The following is an 18,367-nucleotide window of genomic DNA, read 5'->3' on the forward strand; positions in this document are numbered from 1 at the left end:
AACCAACCGCTCAACAATGGCTACAACCACAACACTCAAATTCTCAGAGAACTTTCTTCACACAAGAAACCAACAAGACCAAGTGGTTTCCACCAGTAGTGTATCTAGGATTTTTTATTCGTGGGTGTGATACTTATATTGATATGAATCTTTAAAATTTGATCGATCAGTTTTCTTTTGTTTTGTTAGTGAAGAATATTTTATTTAGATATTTTTGTTAATATAAATACTTTATATTAATATAAATATAATAATTATATAGTAGTAATAAAATATCCTGAAAGTAAATCTTTTGAACATAAATTATTGGAACAAAGTTGCGATTACTACAAGAAAAAAGAATATATAATAACCAAATAATTGATAAAATATTTGCAAATCTTATCAGCAAAAATATAATAATGAATATAAATTATTTAAGGAAATATCTATTATTTTTCAAATAGAAAATAAACAATATAATAAATATAAATATATATTAAATGTGCATGTCTTAAAATTTTATTAGTATAATAATAGAAAAAAAAATTTATAAAATATAAATTCACTGTAATTATAAGTATTTTAGTTTTAAAATATGCTTTAAAATATCTTGAATTTATATTATTTTTATACAAATCTTAATTTATAGTAATATTATTAGTTAAAACATAAGTATATCTCAAAATTATTATAATTAAAAATTTTACATCGTATAAATATGACTAATTTTCAAATTATGTACTCCCTCCGTCCCATTTTAGGAGTCCCAGTCACTTTTACACACCCATTTTGTAAAAATCATAATAAATAGTTAAAGTGGAGAAATGGTAAAGTAAGAGAGAGAATAAGTAGATAAGACTTATCTACATTATTCTCTCTCTTACTTTACCATTTCTCCACTTTAACTATTTATTATGCTTTTTACAAAACGGGTGTGCAAAAGTGACCGGGACTCCTAAAGTGGGACGTAGGAAGTATTAAATTGATCACATGTTTATTTTATTTGCAGCAATCCAATTAGCCTGTTAGACTAGCCTAAAATCCAATCATTAAGAATTAGAGTTAGAATATATATAACTCAATAATACAATACAATTAATTTGCAACCCGACTAGGATTGGACAAATACGTACTGGGTTGATCCGATTGACCCCTAAACACATTCGGTAGAATAAGAAAAGAAAACGACATTATTAAATGTTTACAATCTTTAAAACTTAGGATAGAACTTATCTGAGCAATATTTTTTTTGGTTAATAAATTATTTGGCCGCCTCACATTAGTAATAAGTAATTACACGTTGAATATACTTTTCAGTTATGTAGTACGGAGTATTATATAGTATTTAAAGAATTATCCTTTCATAAGTTAGTTAGCGCAATTATATATTGTTGAATGCTACTCGAATGCCCATGCCCTCTCGACTCTATTCATATCTATGAGATTTGGTATGGATGCTTATATTCTGTTAATTTTCTGTTTTTCATTTATATGTGTACTTACTTACTACTATCAGGCACACAAAATACATACTGTATTATACTCTATAAATGAATAATTTTCTGTTTCTCATTTATAATAAGCAAACAAGATATATGAATGATTACAAATGCAATGTGTAATACTTGATATTCTGGTGAAAATTTTAAATTAAGTACCGATAGAACATAGAAATCTATAAATATATCAATCCTAAAATCAATTGGTGATAGAAAAAAAATTATAAGATCCAATAGCTGTTTCAATTATCTTCTTACATCAATTTAGAATAGTTATTTTTTTATTTTTTATTTTAATTGCCAACAAATACTACTCCATTATCTAAAAGATATGAGAGTTTTAAGTCCAAATATTGAAGCACATAACAAAAATATACTATAAATTTATTTGGATAATAATGATTATGTGCAATATGATAAAGTAATTGATCGAGTCCTCCCAAAAAAAATACTAATGTAAATAGCTGGATATTAATAATGACTATTACCATGAAAAAAGATACTGGCTTTTGGCCAAAATAGTAAGAATCATTCCGATGGAAAATATTTGTCTTCAAAGTTAAACTAGAATCGCAATTTTAAATTTCTAGACAGTTTTACAGGAATAGTCTGGCTATAATACAATAATCCCTACCTCCTATATATGGTACTTGCACACTTGCACTTTTCGTTTTTATCGTTAATTTAGAATTATTTTTTTAATATAATTAAATTAATATTTTAAGTGTAATGAAAGATATTTAATAATGAAAATTTTAATTAACTCTTATATACTGGTATTAACTAAATATTCTAATTTTTACTTAAATTATAAATAGTATAGGTAGTTTGGGATGAGACGAATTAGAAAAGGCGAGTAACACGAGACTGAGGGAATACTATAGTATTAACAATATAGTATTCCCTTGGTCCCGTAATAGATGTCGCGCGCACTTTCATTTTTAGTTTGTCTCACAAAAAATGTCATATTCTATTTTTTGGAAAAAGTTTCCTCTCACATTAGTATAACTATTTTCTTTCTCTACTTAACATATAAAACAAAATCTCCCAAATTCTCGTATTATTATCCAAGTGTATCATCTATTATGGAATAGAGAGAGTAACAAAATTATCCCCAAAAATCCGGAATGAGAAAGAAACAATATAAAAGAAAAGCAGTAGCATGAACATCGTCAAACGCAAAAATTCAGCCCATAGGAATAACTTTCTCAAGGAACTACTGTGACCAAGGATAGTTTTCATTGAATATCTATATCATTAAAAAATTAAGGTCAAATTAAACCACAAAAAAAAAAAAAAGAATGTCTAAGAATTAAATTTCCAGAATCAAAGGTTAAATGACTCGTTCGATGACGATTTGAATTTTAACTCTGAAATAAAGGATAGTTGGTGTTGGTGGACATCCTTCATTCTTCCAATTACCAAACATATTCTAGAATCTAGATGAGTGGATTTCATATCACAAAATACTTATATTAATTACCATCATTTAAATTTTCCACCACTTATATAATGGTGAAACATGGTAGGATGTAATTATTGTAAGTATTGATTATTTCCACTTCTGATGTTAACCTTGAAAAAATTAATTAAATAAAGAGTAAAGATAAATTTACAACAATTGTATTCACCAAATACCCTTAAATTTTAAACCAGTTTTATTTAAACAGGTTTTCTTATTAATTTACTATTATTTTCTTACTAAATTGCCCTTTTTATATTTGTAAAGATATAATCATTAAATGTCTTGATTATTTTCATTTATACGATCTATGAATTTATAGAAACTCCACTCACGGTAGGATGTAATTATTTAATTATTGTAAGTATCGATTATTTCCACTTCTGATGTTAATATTGAAGCTAGCTCGAAAAAGTTGAGTTGAAATTTTCCCATATCTAACAGAATCTGTATATTTATTATTTCAAACATTCCATTATCGTCATAAAAGAGCTTCATATTCCTTTGATCTGAAATTCCAAGCTATGTAAAGCATTTTTTCAAAATTTGTTTAGTGAGCGTCACATGCAATATTTACGCGAATTTCGGTGTATTTTTCTGTTGTAGTGACGTCTCTGTATCTGGTATATGTGTATCAGCGTATTTGTCAAAATTAAATAATATAAGTTCCGAGTATAGTAAGTATAGTATTCATACTAGAATTAATGGAATAATAGTTCGAAGATTTTGACATGATAGCAGAATCACAACTTGACCCCAGTAACAAAAATAGACCTATTTAATATTACCAAGGAAAATGAGTTGGAATGCGTATAACTATTACATGTCCAGAGCCTTTGTCCTAGTAGCAAGGAGCTTAGATATCAATGTATGAGGTGCCGAGTTCGAGCCCTCTTAAAATCAGTTGTAATTTCCTCATTTCTTGGGAGTTTATTTGTAATTTTCTCCTTTATATAGGAGTTAATTTCAAAAAAATAAAAAAATAAATAAAAATACTATTACATAGACAATCAAATACTACCAGACTACCAATTACATAAGGTCCCTTAATTTGCTAAATAATAAACGGGATAAGATCAATATGATGCATATGTTTTTGCCGATATTTTATTATGGTATCAATATATATCATGTTTGATTGAATATAATCGCGTATTTCGTTCAATATAACTATCTAATGGTATCTTACACAATCATTGACTTATAACTGGCTAAAGTATATTTTTAGTTTTGAATATATGACAATTTTGTAATTTTGTTTCAGAACATTATGATTTAATAATTTTGGTCCAAAACATTTTATATGTTTAACTAATAGTAGTGTTTCTGTTTTTAATTGTATCAAAACTGTGTTAAGCATGAAATTTAATAACATCCGTAACTTTAGAATGAAAAATAATCTATTTATAACAAAAGTTATCTAGCATAATATTTTGGACTAAAATCATAAAGTTATATTAGACCAAAATAGTAAAATAACCCAAAACAAAAAAAAATGGAGTTTAATACACGTACAAATCGGTATATAATATTTGTTTGGTTTATGAACAACTTCATTTTTTAAACAAACACAACACATATATTGAAGTGATTGCATTTATGCACAAAGAAAAAAAAAAGACCTAGTCAAAAGAACACGGGTTCTGAATGAAATCCTTGAGCAAGAGAATTAATACTTACTACTCCCTCCATCCCAGATAATTTGGGACACTTTAACCCGGCATAGATTTTAAGAAATCTAATGGAAAGTGAGTTGAAAAAGTTGGTGGAATGTGGGTCCTACTTTTAAAGTATTAGTTTTATAATAAAATGTGAGTACGAATGAGTTAAGTGGAATATGAGGTCCACTACCTAAAATGGTAAAAGTGAAATGGGACAAATTATGTGGGACGGCCCGAAATGTAATACTGGGTCGAATTATTTGGGACGGAGGGAGTAGTATTCAATTCATTTTGTACTAGATTCGCCGTCTCAAACCTCATTACTACGAAAATATATACTCCCTTCGTCCGCCATTAGGAGTCCCGACCACTTTTGCGCACATGTTGTGTAAAAATGATAATAAATAGTTAAAGTGGAGAAATGGTAAAGTAGGAGAGAGAATAATGATAAGAAGACTCTTGTCAACATTATTCTATCTCTTACTTAACTATTTCTCCACTTTAACTATTTCTTATCATTTTTACAAAACGGGTGCGCAAAAGTGATCGGAACTCCTAGTGGCGGACGGAGGGAGTATATTTTTAGCCCTGGGCAAACGGTTCTCGGTTTTTGGTTAACCGAGAATCGAACTTTATTTTTTCGATTTTTGGTTAACCGAGAACTGAAAAAATAAAGTTAAGGTTCGGTTCCGGTTATTAAGTTTAAACTAATCTCAGTTCCGGTTCTAACCGAGAACCGAAAGGTTAGAACCGAATATCCGTTATTTTCTAAATATTTAATTTTTATATATTTATTTTAGTTTTATTATCATTGTTTTAGAAAAGTAAACTTTGTTGGAATTTTGATTTTTGATGATGGAATGGAATCATGGTTTTTGTCCTTTGGTTTCACACTTATTACTTAATGTATTATGTTGCACTTGAGTTCTGTTCCTTCGTTGGAACCGAAGACCGAACCGATTGGTTCCTTGAGGAACTGAACCGACAAAGGGTTCGGTTTCGGTTCTGGATTTCAGAAAAAATGGGAGTCGGTTAACCGACTAATCAGTTTGGTCGGAACCGAACCTGCCTAATTCCCACCCCTATATATTTTTCAACGCACAACATTATCTATGGAAAAATCTAATTCACATTCTTACCACTAGATTGTAAAAATACATATCCATACTGTTTAAATAATTAAGTAGTTGACTTGATCAATTTGTTTTGGTATAAATAGAGACACATATGCCTCAGTTTCTTCACCAATCCATCTCATCAACCTCCTAAGCTCCATATTTCAGATTTTTATATCTTTCATTAATTCCTCCATATCTTAACTACGTAGCAATGCGTCGTTCCTTGATGCTTCTAGCATGGGCCTTGGCTCTTTTGGCTTGCTCCTCATCTTTTGCCTCTGCTCTGATCATGCGATATTATTTAAAAGTAATCTTATAATATTATTTTATTGATTCTATGTCTTCCTATTTTAATTACAATTATTCATATATATCATACATGCATCGAGGTTTTAATATACTCCTATAGTTTGTAAAGAAATCGAACATGTTGGATTGCAGGTGGCAAATTTTAGAATGCATCGGTTATGCAGAGATCAAGTCATTACAGCGGTGAATAGCGGTACTCTTCCTGGACCAATTATTGTGGCTCGAGATGGTGATACACTTGTTGTTCGTGTCAATAACGTATCACCATATAATGTCACTATTCACTGGTATGTCATTTGTTTACATAACATAACATAACATTGTTTGCGTTATTGCACTTTCAACTAAATAATGTTTGATCAAATCAAATGGTGTAGGCACGGAGTGTTCCAATTAATGAGTGCATGGGCTGATGGCCCCGAATACATTACTCAGTGCCCGATTCGACCCGGTCAAAGCTTTACCTATAGATTCAACGTGACCCGCCAAGAAGGAACTCTTTTGTGGCACGCTCACTTCAAAGCCCTCCGAACCACAGTTCATGGAGCCTTAATCATCCGACCCGCACGTGGTCGCACGTACCCATTCCCAGCCCCATTCCGTGAAATCCCAATCGTCGTAGGTCAGTAATATCATTGCATTTTCATACAAGTATTATAGTTTACTAATATTAATTGAAACTGAGTATTGGGTGTGGATGGTGTAGGCGAGTGGTGGAATGCCAATATCATGGACGTTGAGGAGGAAGCTGTCTCAATGGGGAGACCTCCTAATATGTCTGATGCATTAACTATTAATGGCCAGCCTGGAGATCTTTACCCATGCTCCTCTAACCGTTAGTCCACATTAGTATTCTCGTTTTACTAGTTAACTCTATGCTAAAAATAATTGATACAAATTCAAGGATTCCATCTTAAAACCAATTGATAGATACTTAAATTTTTATTTTTAGTTTCAATCGCCAACAAAAATTTAATAAATCTATATTTTAAAAATAAATACAGGTACGGTTAGATTCAGGTTGGTACGAGGAAAGACCTATCTTCTCCGGGTAATCAACGCTGCACTCAACACTCCAGTATTCTTCAAGATCGCCAACCACAAATTCACAGTAGTAGCCGTGGATGCATCCTACACCGACCCCTACGACTCTGACGTCTTGGTCATAGCCCCGGGCCAAACCGTAGACGCACTGATGACAGCGGACCAAGCCCCCCTCCGCTACTACATGGCAGTAAGTTCCCATGTCGTCCCCCCTCAAGCTCCATTCGTGAACACCTCCGCCACCGCGATCATATCATACATCGGAGCATCCCCATTGTCGCCTCCCTTCATGCCGGTAATGCCCGACGCCAGAGACAGCGACACCGCGCACGCGTTTTTAAGCAACTTGACCGGTTTGACCAGCAGCCCGCACTGGACCCCGGTCCCGTTAGACATAGACGAGCGCATGTTTGTGACGGTGGGTTTAGGCCTTGTCTCGGGCCGTTGCGACACTCCAACCGGGGCCTGCAGCGGGCCCGGGAGCCAGATGCTAGCGGCATCTATGAACAACGTATCGTTCGAGCTCCCAGAGAGGTTGTCGATCATGGAAGCCTACGTGAACAACGTGAGCGGGATCTACACTGCCGATTTCCCCGACAACCCGCCGGTGACGTACGACTACACGAACCCGGCCAATCAGCAGAATCCGGCGGTGATGGCCACGGCGAGGGGGACGAGGGTGAAGGTGTTCAAGTACAACGCGACGGTGGAGATGGTGTTTCAGAACACGGTGGTGCTGTCGTCGGATGATCATCCAATGCATTTGCACGGCCTCAATTTCTACGTGGTGGGGCAAGGGTTTGGGAACTACAATACCCAAACTGATTCTGCCAATTTCAATTTGGTCAATCCACAAGAGCGGAATACTGTTGTGGTTCCCGCCTTTGGGTGGGTGGTCATTAGGTTCCGAGCTAATAATCCAGGTGAATATTTTTATATTCATAACTAATTAATTTGTTTATGTACATGTATATTCAACAGTGGTAACAAATTTGATATTTTCAGGTGTATGGTTCGTACATTGCCATATAGATGCGCACGTGCCGTGGGGTCTATCGAATGCTTTTATAATTGAAAATGGGCCCACACCGGATACAACCTTGCCTCCGCCACCTGCTGATCTTCCCAAATGCTAATTTGAAAATGGATACTCCACTATATATTCTTTAAGATTTACTCTACCTCTACTTGCATTTAACTTTGTTGACGTAATTTTGTTTGTGTATATTTTTTTGTTCAATTCTCTGGCTTGTTGATGTATTTCCTTATCAAATAAATGTAACATTTTAATTCAATACTCTGCTGTAGTAAAGTATTAATAAAACATGACAACTTTCATGAAGATTTTTTTCCTTTTTGTGACGCACAAAATCTAATATTTAGATACTATAATTGACATTATGATTGTTTTTTTCACTATTCTTTAAAGTTAAATCTTTTTAATGATGATTATCAACTTGGCATGTAACAAGATTTAAGAACTTTTTAACACACTCCTACACATGCAGGCTAGAATGTATATTAGATTTTCACATGTGAGGCAAACAAGACAGAGATTTGTAAAGAAATTCATCATCGATTTGGATCCACGTTGATATCATATTAGAAATGAGCCATTCAACCCTCTTTAAAAGAGCTTATAAGGGGGAGGTATCCACAATATTATAGATGAGACATTTTCATTACCATATTGACATAAAACAAGATTTAGAATTTTTTAACCGAGTATATTTAATGGTGAAGTTTATTAACAGATTTAATACTTGCTTTGAAAAATGATATAGTAAGGACCATTTAAGATGAAAAATTTATAAAAGAATTTATCAAAATAAAAAATTAAAGTGTAAGGACCTTTAACTAGATGTATTTTTGCCTATTTAGATTTGAAGTTTGAGAAATGTAATCAGGGCTAACTAAAATTAGTAAATTAAACGCGATACATTTATAAATAAACATATATATCAACAAATATATTGTTAATTGGTTATCGCGAAGTGATTGGTGCTGATTATAAAATACTTAAATTCAAGATCCACAGTATAGGAGATTATATTTTATGCTTGTTGCATGCAGTAGTTGGATCTAATGACCCCCCTAAATTGGCAATATTTCTTGCTATATGTAAGTAATTAGCAAGATTGGGATTGAGCACCCACCGTAATACAAATCGATAATTTTGTTATATGCCGACAGCTTCAGGCCAAGATAGTCATGACCCATGTTACTTGGTATTAGAAAGGGACGTGATCAAATGAAAACTCTAAATATTGTACAAATTCAAAACTATGATTTGGACCATTGAAAAATGTCAACAGATCATAAAAAACATCAATAGGAAAATGTCAACAGAATTTCAACGATAGTCAATGATTGATGTTGTGTTGATACTATGTTCATATTAAAATCTTGAAATTTACACTGTGTTGATATTGTATTGAAACTGTGTTGAGGGATTTTGAGTTTGTACAATATATAAGTTTGCATTTTATCACTACCCATACTAGAAAAGTATTAATGTTCGACGAATTTTAGTATTTCCATCTTATTTTAATTATACAAATCTAATCAAACATGTACTCCCTTATTATATAACTATATATACACAACACAAACATGTATTTCTTCCGTCTCAATCAAAATATCCATATTTTTTTAGTTTGTCTCATTGAAAATGTTCCCTTTCTATAATTGAAAATATATCACTCTCTTTTCTCTCTTTATTAAAATATCCAACCACCGTTTTCTGTCTCTATTTATTTTACTTAACAATTCCTCCAAAAATCTCGTGCCATTAAATATATGTGAACATCTTAAGTGGAACGGGAGAGTAATACATGCGAGCGTGTAAGAACACTGTTTCTTTTTCAATAATATTTCTGACATGGGCCACTGTTTCTTTGTTTGGTTTGCAAAATAAATGTTGGATTGGACTAACATTTCTATAGGTCCAACAACAATTTATTTTGCTATAAGTTACAAGCTACTCTAAATCGATTACCTCTTTATTTTTTAATATTGGGTATTACAAATACTTTTGTTTAGTTGTTTATAGGTTATAATTAAAAATAATGTTAGTATATCATTATTTTATAGTGTTACAAGAGGCTAACTTTTTGAGTTTACCTTTAAATATAATTTTTATATTATTCAATTTATTAATAGGGCTTTTACATAATTAGTTACATAGAATTTGAATAAATTTAAATTTTAAAAAACAAATACTCCAATTTTGGTAGGAGCTTAAGTGCCCTCACACCTCACTTCTTTATGTTCGCTACTCGCTAGTGATTGATATTCTTTTTTGTATTCATCAAATATTGGAAAACCGTGAACCTTGCTACAAATGAAGAATCAGTAGAATAAATTTGAATGGGATCTTGTTGATTAGGGATGTGGACGTGGAGGTTGAGTAGAGAAATTGAGCATTGGATACTCATCTTTCTTTTTTTCAAAATAGACAGCCCACGCCATGCGTAGCCTAATGCAATTGTTTTTCGTAGGCAAACGTGCAACTTGTGTAGTGGATTAATATTATTGATTTTTAATATTTTCACGTCAACACAAACAATTACTACATAAAATTGGATTGGTGTATGTTTTATTTTTCGTTTCTTCCCTTTTATAATTGGCGTTTGATTTACTAGATAAAATAGTAGGGTTAAGTTGTAAAATTATGTAGTAAGAGATTAGCTATGATTAATTAATATGACTATCCATCTATAACTAAGTCATGATCAAATTCAATCTCATAAACCAAATATAAGTACAAATTTAATCATAGGATATAATCTTGCAAATCGAACACTCATATTAAATGGATACAAATCTAGAGACATAATGTCTCCAAGACATAATACCCTTATGGCATTTTGACATAGATATAAATTTTATAATGACTACTTTACCCAATATCATATTAAATGGATACAAATTTAATTAAGGAATATTAAATCAAATTAAATATCTTTATATAAATGCATATTTATTGATTTGATTAGAGATAAGCTACAATCATGCTCTTTTTATATGTTTACATATCAATTTTTTCATATTAATTTTATACTATATTATTTATTTAAAAATCATGAATTCAGATTATAAATTAGTTACTATAATGCGTAATAAATTATTATTTAATAATAAAATAATTTGATAACTTCATATATTATTATTTTTTCAAATAAATTTTTATCTAATTAGTTGATAATTTAATTATGAGTTATTTTCTTTTTTTATATTATACTTTCATAGCCGGTTAATTTTATTTTTTTTTTTGTTAAATTTCTTATTCAAATTTGAATTGTATGATTAAATAATAGTAGTAGTTATTATGATGAATCATTTATTTGCGTTATCTTTTGTATTTTTGTATTAATTTTCTTAACTTTTATCACATGTAATATTCTTTTTATATTTTGATTGACAAGTACTAGTTAGACTTCGCTCTATAAAATTATGCTTAGAAAATTAACTTTATAATGTTTGAAAAATAAAAAATTATTATATTTTTTAATACGAAAATAATTGGATGAATCAACTTTTCTCATTTTAGATTATTTAATATATCGTACATCAACTAATTATATTAAGAATTAAGAAAATTAAGAATCGTAAGCTCCATTAATTATATCCTTTTATAGTTAGTAATTTTAATATAAGAAAATGAGAAGATTTTAAATATAGGAGTATTAGTTAAGAACATGTGATCTTTTTTTTTTTGAGTTGTAATTCCAGAAATAATAGTAAAAATGAAATGTAAAGAATTAATATTAAAATTTTAAAAATTTTAAAATCAAAATTACGTACTCAATTAGTATGAAAATCAAAACTGCATCTCAAATAATTTTAAAATCAAAATTGCATACTCCAAATTTGTTGCTACATGATATAGTAAATTTCAATATTTAATAAAGAAAAGTAAATATTAATTATGGTCAATAATAGCATTAACAATGATGTAAAAAAATAATAATTTAAAGTTATTTATATTTTGAAATATAATTTAATTTTTCTTAATACAGTAAATTTAGTTAAGAACTCTATATTTTACAAATAATTAAATTAACCTTATCAAGATCTTAATTAATACTACTTCCATATATAAATGCAGGGGCAACAAAGTACATATACAAATATTAAATTTAATTTAAAATTAAATGTAAAATAAAATTACTACTTTAACCTCATTATGTTTTAGACATTAAGTCTCCAAAACATTTTTCTATTGATATTATTAGCCATCCTAGATGTCTCTTTCTACTTTACATGTTTTCAACGACCTCTACTTGTGTTACAACTGGAAGGAAATTTATTGAAAATATATCTTCTAATTTATGGACCAATAATGAAGTGCTTGCTAAAAATATGATGCCACGCATTGTCGCATCATATATATGTGGAAATTTATATTTTAGAATAACTAGTTGTTTCAACTCTCAAATATATAGTTTTTAATGTTGTTTTGGCGTCCTTTTATTAATTTTCTATGGCTATTCGATGTCCAATTAGGGGACATTATAGGAATAAAGTTACACATGTAAAATACTAGGAATATCTGTTTTTGGCGTACTGTTTTTACTAAACATATCAAATTGATTCATACAAACCAAAATTTCACGGTACTCTGTTAATACTATGACTAATTTATACTATTATAGGAAATCGCATATGATATCATATACTCCCTCCGTCTCAGATAATTTGGAACATTTTGACCCGGCACGGATTTTAAGAAATCTAATAGAAAGTGAGTTGAAAAAGTTGGTGGGATGTGGGTCCTACTTTTGAAGTATTAGTTTTATAATAAAATGTGAGTAGGAATGAGTTAGTGGAATATGAGGTTCACTACCAAAAATGGTAAAAGTGAAGTGGGACAAATTATGTGGAACGGTCCGAAATGAAATACTGGGTCGAATTATCTGGGACGGAGGGAGTATCCCACTTAATATTCCTTTTTCCATTGTCTTAAGTAATCAATTTTCATTTTTAGCCAAAAATAAAAACGCGCTAATTTTTTTGTTTTAGCTTTTATTTTATTTTCTTTACTTAATTCAATAATATTATTTTTTAAATATCTCGTACAAAAAAAATGCAATCACTTTTAATGACACGTGGAGGAGTAACAATTAACCAAGAAATAAATATTATAAATGTGCACTATCTAATAATGTTATTTCCTGAGGTTTTTTTCTATTCTAAAGTCTCTTAACAAAGAGCCATGTCAAACTTTGGAATTTCGACATATAACTTTTTGATAGAATTTACAAGAAAAAGCAAGTATATATAATCAATATATCAAGCTCTAGTCTTAGTAACAATAAGATAGAAATTGAGCTTGAAAATAGATACATATACAAACTGCTTCACTTATTTAAGGCTCAATACTTAACAAATCATTCTGCTTCAATACTTAACGAAAACATTCCTAGTTTCACCAGTTCACCTTATCATGAAAAACATCATATTCCCTCATTCCTCGAACAAAAAGGACGGACGACACGGGTTTTAATACAAAATTAATAATGTAAGAAAGATATAAAAAAAAAAAATTTGATTATAGTATTGTTAGTGGAGAATGGGGTTCATTTAGTAAGAGAGAAAAATATACTATCAAAAAAGAAAAATGACTATTTTTATAGGACAGACCAAAATAAAAAAAATACTAATTTTTTTTTATTCAACAAAGGGAATATTGCCAAATTTAATCAGAAAAAATGTAATCGGAGTCAGAAACATATGTACGTATGTCGATTAGATCCCTCGCAGAGATTCTTACTCAACTTTCGAAAATTACAGTATAATCTTGACAATAACTTTATTTTGTAAAATACTAATCCCTCCGTCGTATACTAAATGTCACACTTTTATTTTTAATTTGTCCTACAAATACGCCACATTTTTTTTTAACTCTCTCTTATATTAATATAAATACTATATTATTTTTTTCCACCTAACACACAAAATAACATGTTATAAAATCTCATGTCATTATCCAAGTATGCCAAATATTATGAACATTTGATTAGGGTTCGTCACGGATTTTAATGAAAAAATAGGAAAATAAGAGAGAGATAGGCAGAAAAAGTAATTAAAGTATTATTAGTGGAGAATGAGTCACCACCTCATTAGAGTGAAAAGAGTTTCAAAATTAAATAGTACTCCCTCGTCTCATTTTAGGAGTTCCGGTTGAGTTCGGCACGGGTTTTAAAAAATGTAAAGGAAAGTTGGTGAAAAAAGATAGTGGAACGTGTGTTCTACTTTTTTATATTAGTTTTATAATAAAATGTGAGTGGAAAAATGTTAGTGGACTATGGGGCCTAATACTATTTGTGGAATATTCCAACCGGGACTCCTAAAGTGGGACGGAGGGGGTAGTTCATAATTTTGTGGGACAAACTAAAAAGAAAATAGAAATCTTAAGTGAAAAATATACTCCCTCCGTCCGCGAATAGGAGTCCCGTTTTTCCATTTTAGTCCGTCCGCGAATAAGAATCCCGGTTCACTTTTACCATAAATGGTAAGAGGATCCCACCTTCCACTAATTCATCCCACTCACATTTCATTTAAAACTAATACTCCCTCTGTTCCATAGTTATAGAGTCATTTTGGTACGTTCCATAGTAATAGAGTCATTTCCATTTTTAGTAAAAGTCAACACATTTCTCCACACCTACTTTACTCTCTCTTCCTTTTTTTCTCTTCTCTCTCTACTTTTTTCATTTTTCACTTTATTCTTTCTTTACTTAATTCACCTAACGTAATTTTTCTTAATCTTCGTGCCGAAAAGAAATATCTCTATTACTATAAAACGAAAAGAGTATATACATGTAAGACCCCTATTTCACTAATTTTTTTTCAGTCACTTTTCTTAATATTTCTTAAAATTGGTGTTGTACATGAGATTCCTAATAAACGGAGAGTACATAAGATAGAGATAGTGGGTCCCATGGGGTCAGTCTCAGCGAGACAGAAGGAGAGAGACAGGGGAAGGGGTCACGGGCTCATCGGGAATTGCGAACTCTCTTTTCTGACATAGCTGCTGCATTTGTACATTATTTTTTCTATATTTTATTCGCATCTACAATCTATCCGATTTAATATTCAAACCTTTAATTATGTTGTAATGATTTTATTCCCGAACACACGAGCTACAAAGCTTATTCACTTTTACATGTTACAGCCTTTTTCACTAGTATATTTGTTTAGGGATCTAAAATTGTGAACCCTAAATAGAAAAAAGAATGACTATTACTCCCATTCAAATATCACAAATATCACAGAGCCCCATGTTTGTCAAAAAGTTGAAACTTAAAACCATTCCACGTTTGACCTTTCTCACTCTGTTTTAGGCCCACCTTTTCCAAAATTTTGTTCCATGTATTTATACTTATCTATTTGTGTGGCTATTAATCCGAGGTTTATGAGTCAAAGGAGAAAAAAATTGGAGTCCAATATGAGATAGTTTTCGTGACTCTGAAAATTACAAACATTTCACATGCCACTATATATGCATGGAGCATAGATATGACAGCTGAAATGTGAAACAATTCGAAAAAATGAAAAGGTGCACCAATAGTAAGACACTGTATTCGTGGGACTTTGGTCAGTTGTGAACTTGTGATTCGAATTGAAACTATTTATTCAAATATTTTATATTTCGAACTAGCTAGCTATAGTATTTAATTTCTTTTACCAATTATAGTGAAATGCATATCTTTTATTAATTCTAGGTGTTGGTAATAGTATATAATAGAATTGAGCTCGAAAAACTACGGTTGACACAAAGCTCTACACATTCTGATTACAAGCAGCATACAGCCAATGTGTACGTACAATCAATTGTATCTAGAGAGAGAGAGAGAGCAGACAGAGCTGGGCCCATAGCCTATTTCTATGGCTGACCGACTTTGAAATTACGAATAGATAATGAGATAGGACTTAGAACCAGAGAGAGAAGAGAGAGGAGTTTGGTTTGTTAGAAGAATAGAGAGGAAATATTCTCTTTAGCTTTCAATGGTATTTTTGGTGTTTTGCTCCTGAAATCAAACAAATCATCCTCCCGATTGTATTCTTGTGTTGTGCTCCTCGGATTCAAAACGTTATTGCTGTTGTGTGTTTTCGTCTTCTTACTTTCTTCTGAATAATACCAAACCATCCATCTGTTTGTATTTGGAGACCTTGTTTGTTTATTTTGTATTCCAACTCTTTGTTTTTCCTCCTCACTCAAATGATGTCTGGTGCTCCTAATTCCCAAACAAACCCTAACTCCAAACCCCCTTCTTCTGCAAAAAGGCGACGAAATCTTCCCGGCACACCAGGTAATTAAGTAATTATTCAATATATATTGTGATGCTGATGTTGACATATACATACATATATACATACAGATCCAGATGCAGAAGTTATCGCGCTTTCTCCAAAGACGCTTATGGCGACCAACCGATTCGTCTGCGAAATCTGCAACAAAGGATTCCAGCGAGACCAGAATCTCCAGCTGCACAGGAGAGGCCACAATCTGCCGTGGAAGCTCAAGCAAAGAGCTAACAAGGATCAAATCAAGAAGAAGGTTTACATCTGCCCGGAGAAGACCTGCGTCCACCACGAGCCGGGCCGGGCCCTCGGCGACCTCACCGGAATCAAAAAGCACTTCAGCCGCAAGCACGGCGAGAAGAAATGGAAGTGCGACAAATGTTCTAAGAAATACGCAGTTCAATCCGATTGGAAGGCTCACTCCAAGACGTGTGGTACCAGAGAGTACAAGTGCGACTGTGGAACTCTCTTTTCCAGGTACAGATGTTTTCTTTAATGCTCTCCAAATTAATGATTAGCTAATTATCACTTTTATTGCTTTTTGCAGGAAAGACAGTTTCATCACGCACCGCGCCTTCTGCGACGCCTTGGCGGAGGACAACAATTTGAACTCGAGAAATGGAGAAAATCCGATATCGGTGGATCAGAATCAGCAGAAGCCGAGGCTGTCGCTTTGGTTGGATCAAGCCAACTCTCAGCTCAATCACACTCATCATAATTCAAATGCTATGTTTATGCCTTCATCCACGGATATGATTCAGATGGCGTCGAACGGCCTTTTCGGCTCGAATTCATCCATGGCGGATTCTCTGGCTTCTCTCTACTCAGATAGCCAAAGCTCGGGCATGTCGGCCACGGCGCTGCTGCAGAAGGCCGCTCAGATAGGGTCCACGAGGAGCAGCCCGACGTTCTTCGGCAACACGGTCGGGGTGATGAACTCGTCTTCGCCATCGGCGTCGTCCACCAACACATTGCCGTACGGCCCTCCGCAGACCGAGCTGCATCAGGTGTTTGGGGAGAATGCCGCGGCGGCGATGATGAATTTCAACAACAATCTCGGAGGCGCCGCACAGGGGGCTAATTCGGTGAGCTTGCATTCGGGATTGCATGGTTTCACGAGGGATTTTCTCGGTATGGGCGGAGACGGCGGCGGCGGTGGGACGTTTTTGCCGCAGGAGCTGGCTAAGTTCGCTTCGATGAGTCCGGCAATGGGGCTCACCCACTTCACTACCAATCACTAGCTAGCACCTACCTTTTCTTATTTTTTCCCTTTTCCTTTATTTTTGTTTCTGAGATTTTGTTTGATATCACCATAATAAAAAGTGTTTATACCTCTAAATAATTACTCTACTTAAGTAAAAGTACTAACAAATTAAAAATATCTTGCCACTAGTCAATTCGCATGGAAAAATGATTCAGCCGACATATTTAATGAATTTTAGATTTATCTCCTAAAATGTACTCCCTCCGTTCCTTCATAGTTGAGTCATTTTTTCATTTCGAGAAGTTTCCTCATAGTTGAGTCATTTCCATTTATAGTAATTTTTTCCTCTCTCTTACTTTACTCTTTCTTACTTTATTCTCTCTACTTTATTCACTTTTTACTTTATTCTCTATATCTTTTTCTCTTTCTTACTCTTTTTATCTATTTATTTAACACACTCAACATTCATTTCTTAAACTCCGTGCCAAAAAGTTCCGCCTCAACTATAAGGGAACGGAGGGAGTACTCCATAGTACTTCTTACTATTTTTCTTTTAGTGATCAGATCTTTTGTTTTTATCATTTTCTTCCTTTTTTCTGTTAGATACTTCGATTCTTTTAACTATTTTTTTCTTCTTTTGTGCTTGATTTTCTCATTCTATCAATTTTTACTTCGCATATTTGCATCTTTAAGAATATCAAAAAATGTATATCTGACAGGTAAAACTATATTCATTTTGCCAAACTTTCAGTAAGATATTTTGTTCAAACATTTTAGAA

The 18,367-nt window shown here is 32.2% G+C and overlaps 2 protein-coding genes across 2 annotated transcripts; both read left to right on the plus strand.

Annotated features, from left to right (window-relative positions):
* Positions 1–5,858: 5,858 nt before the first annotated feature.
* On the plus strand, positions 5,859–8,370 carry LOC125224013 (laccase-7-like). The gene is made up of 6 exons (XM_048127347.1): positions 5,859–6,029; positions 6,164–6,318; positions 6,409–6,653; positions 6,738–6,866; positions 7,036–7,998; positions 8,081–8,370. Exons 1-6 carry the CDS (start codon positions 5,934–5,936, stop codon positions 8,209–8,211), a joined length of 1,719 nt encoding a protein of 572 aa, XP_047983304.1. The 5' UTR covers positions 5,859–5,933; the 3' UTR covers positions 8,212–8,370.
* A 7,640-nt stretch (positions 8,371–16,010) lies between these two features.
* On the plus strand, positions 16,011–17,723 carry LOC125218306 (zinc finger protein JACKDAW-like). Its single transcript, XM_048119946.1, has 3 exons — positions 16,011–16,392; positions 16,462–16,861; positions 16,932–17,723. Exons 1-3 carry the CDS (start codon positions 16,302–16,304, stop codon positions 17,623–17,625), a joined length of 1,185 nt encoding a protein of 394 aa, XP_047975903.1. The 5' UTR covers positions 16,011–16,301; the 3' UTR covers positions 17,626–17,723.
* The last annotated feature ends 644 nt before the right edge of the window (positions 17,724–18,367 follow it).

This window comes from Salvia hispanica, chromosome 4 (genome assembly GCF_023119035.1).
Source record: "Salvia hispanica cultivar TCC Black 2014 chromosome 4, UniMelb_Shisp_WGS_1.0, whole genome shotgun sequence".
NCBI classification, from domain to species: domain Eukaryota; kingdom Viridiplantae; phylum Streptophyta; class Magnoliopsida; order Lamiales; family Lamiaceae; genus Salvia; species Salvia hispanica.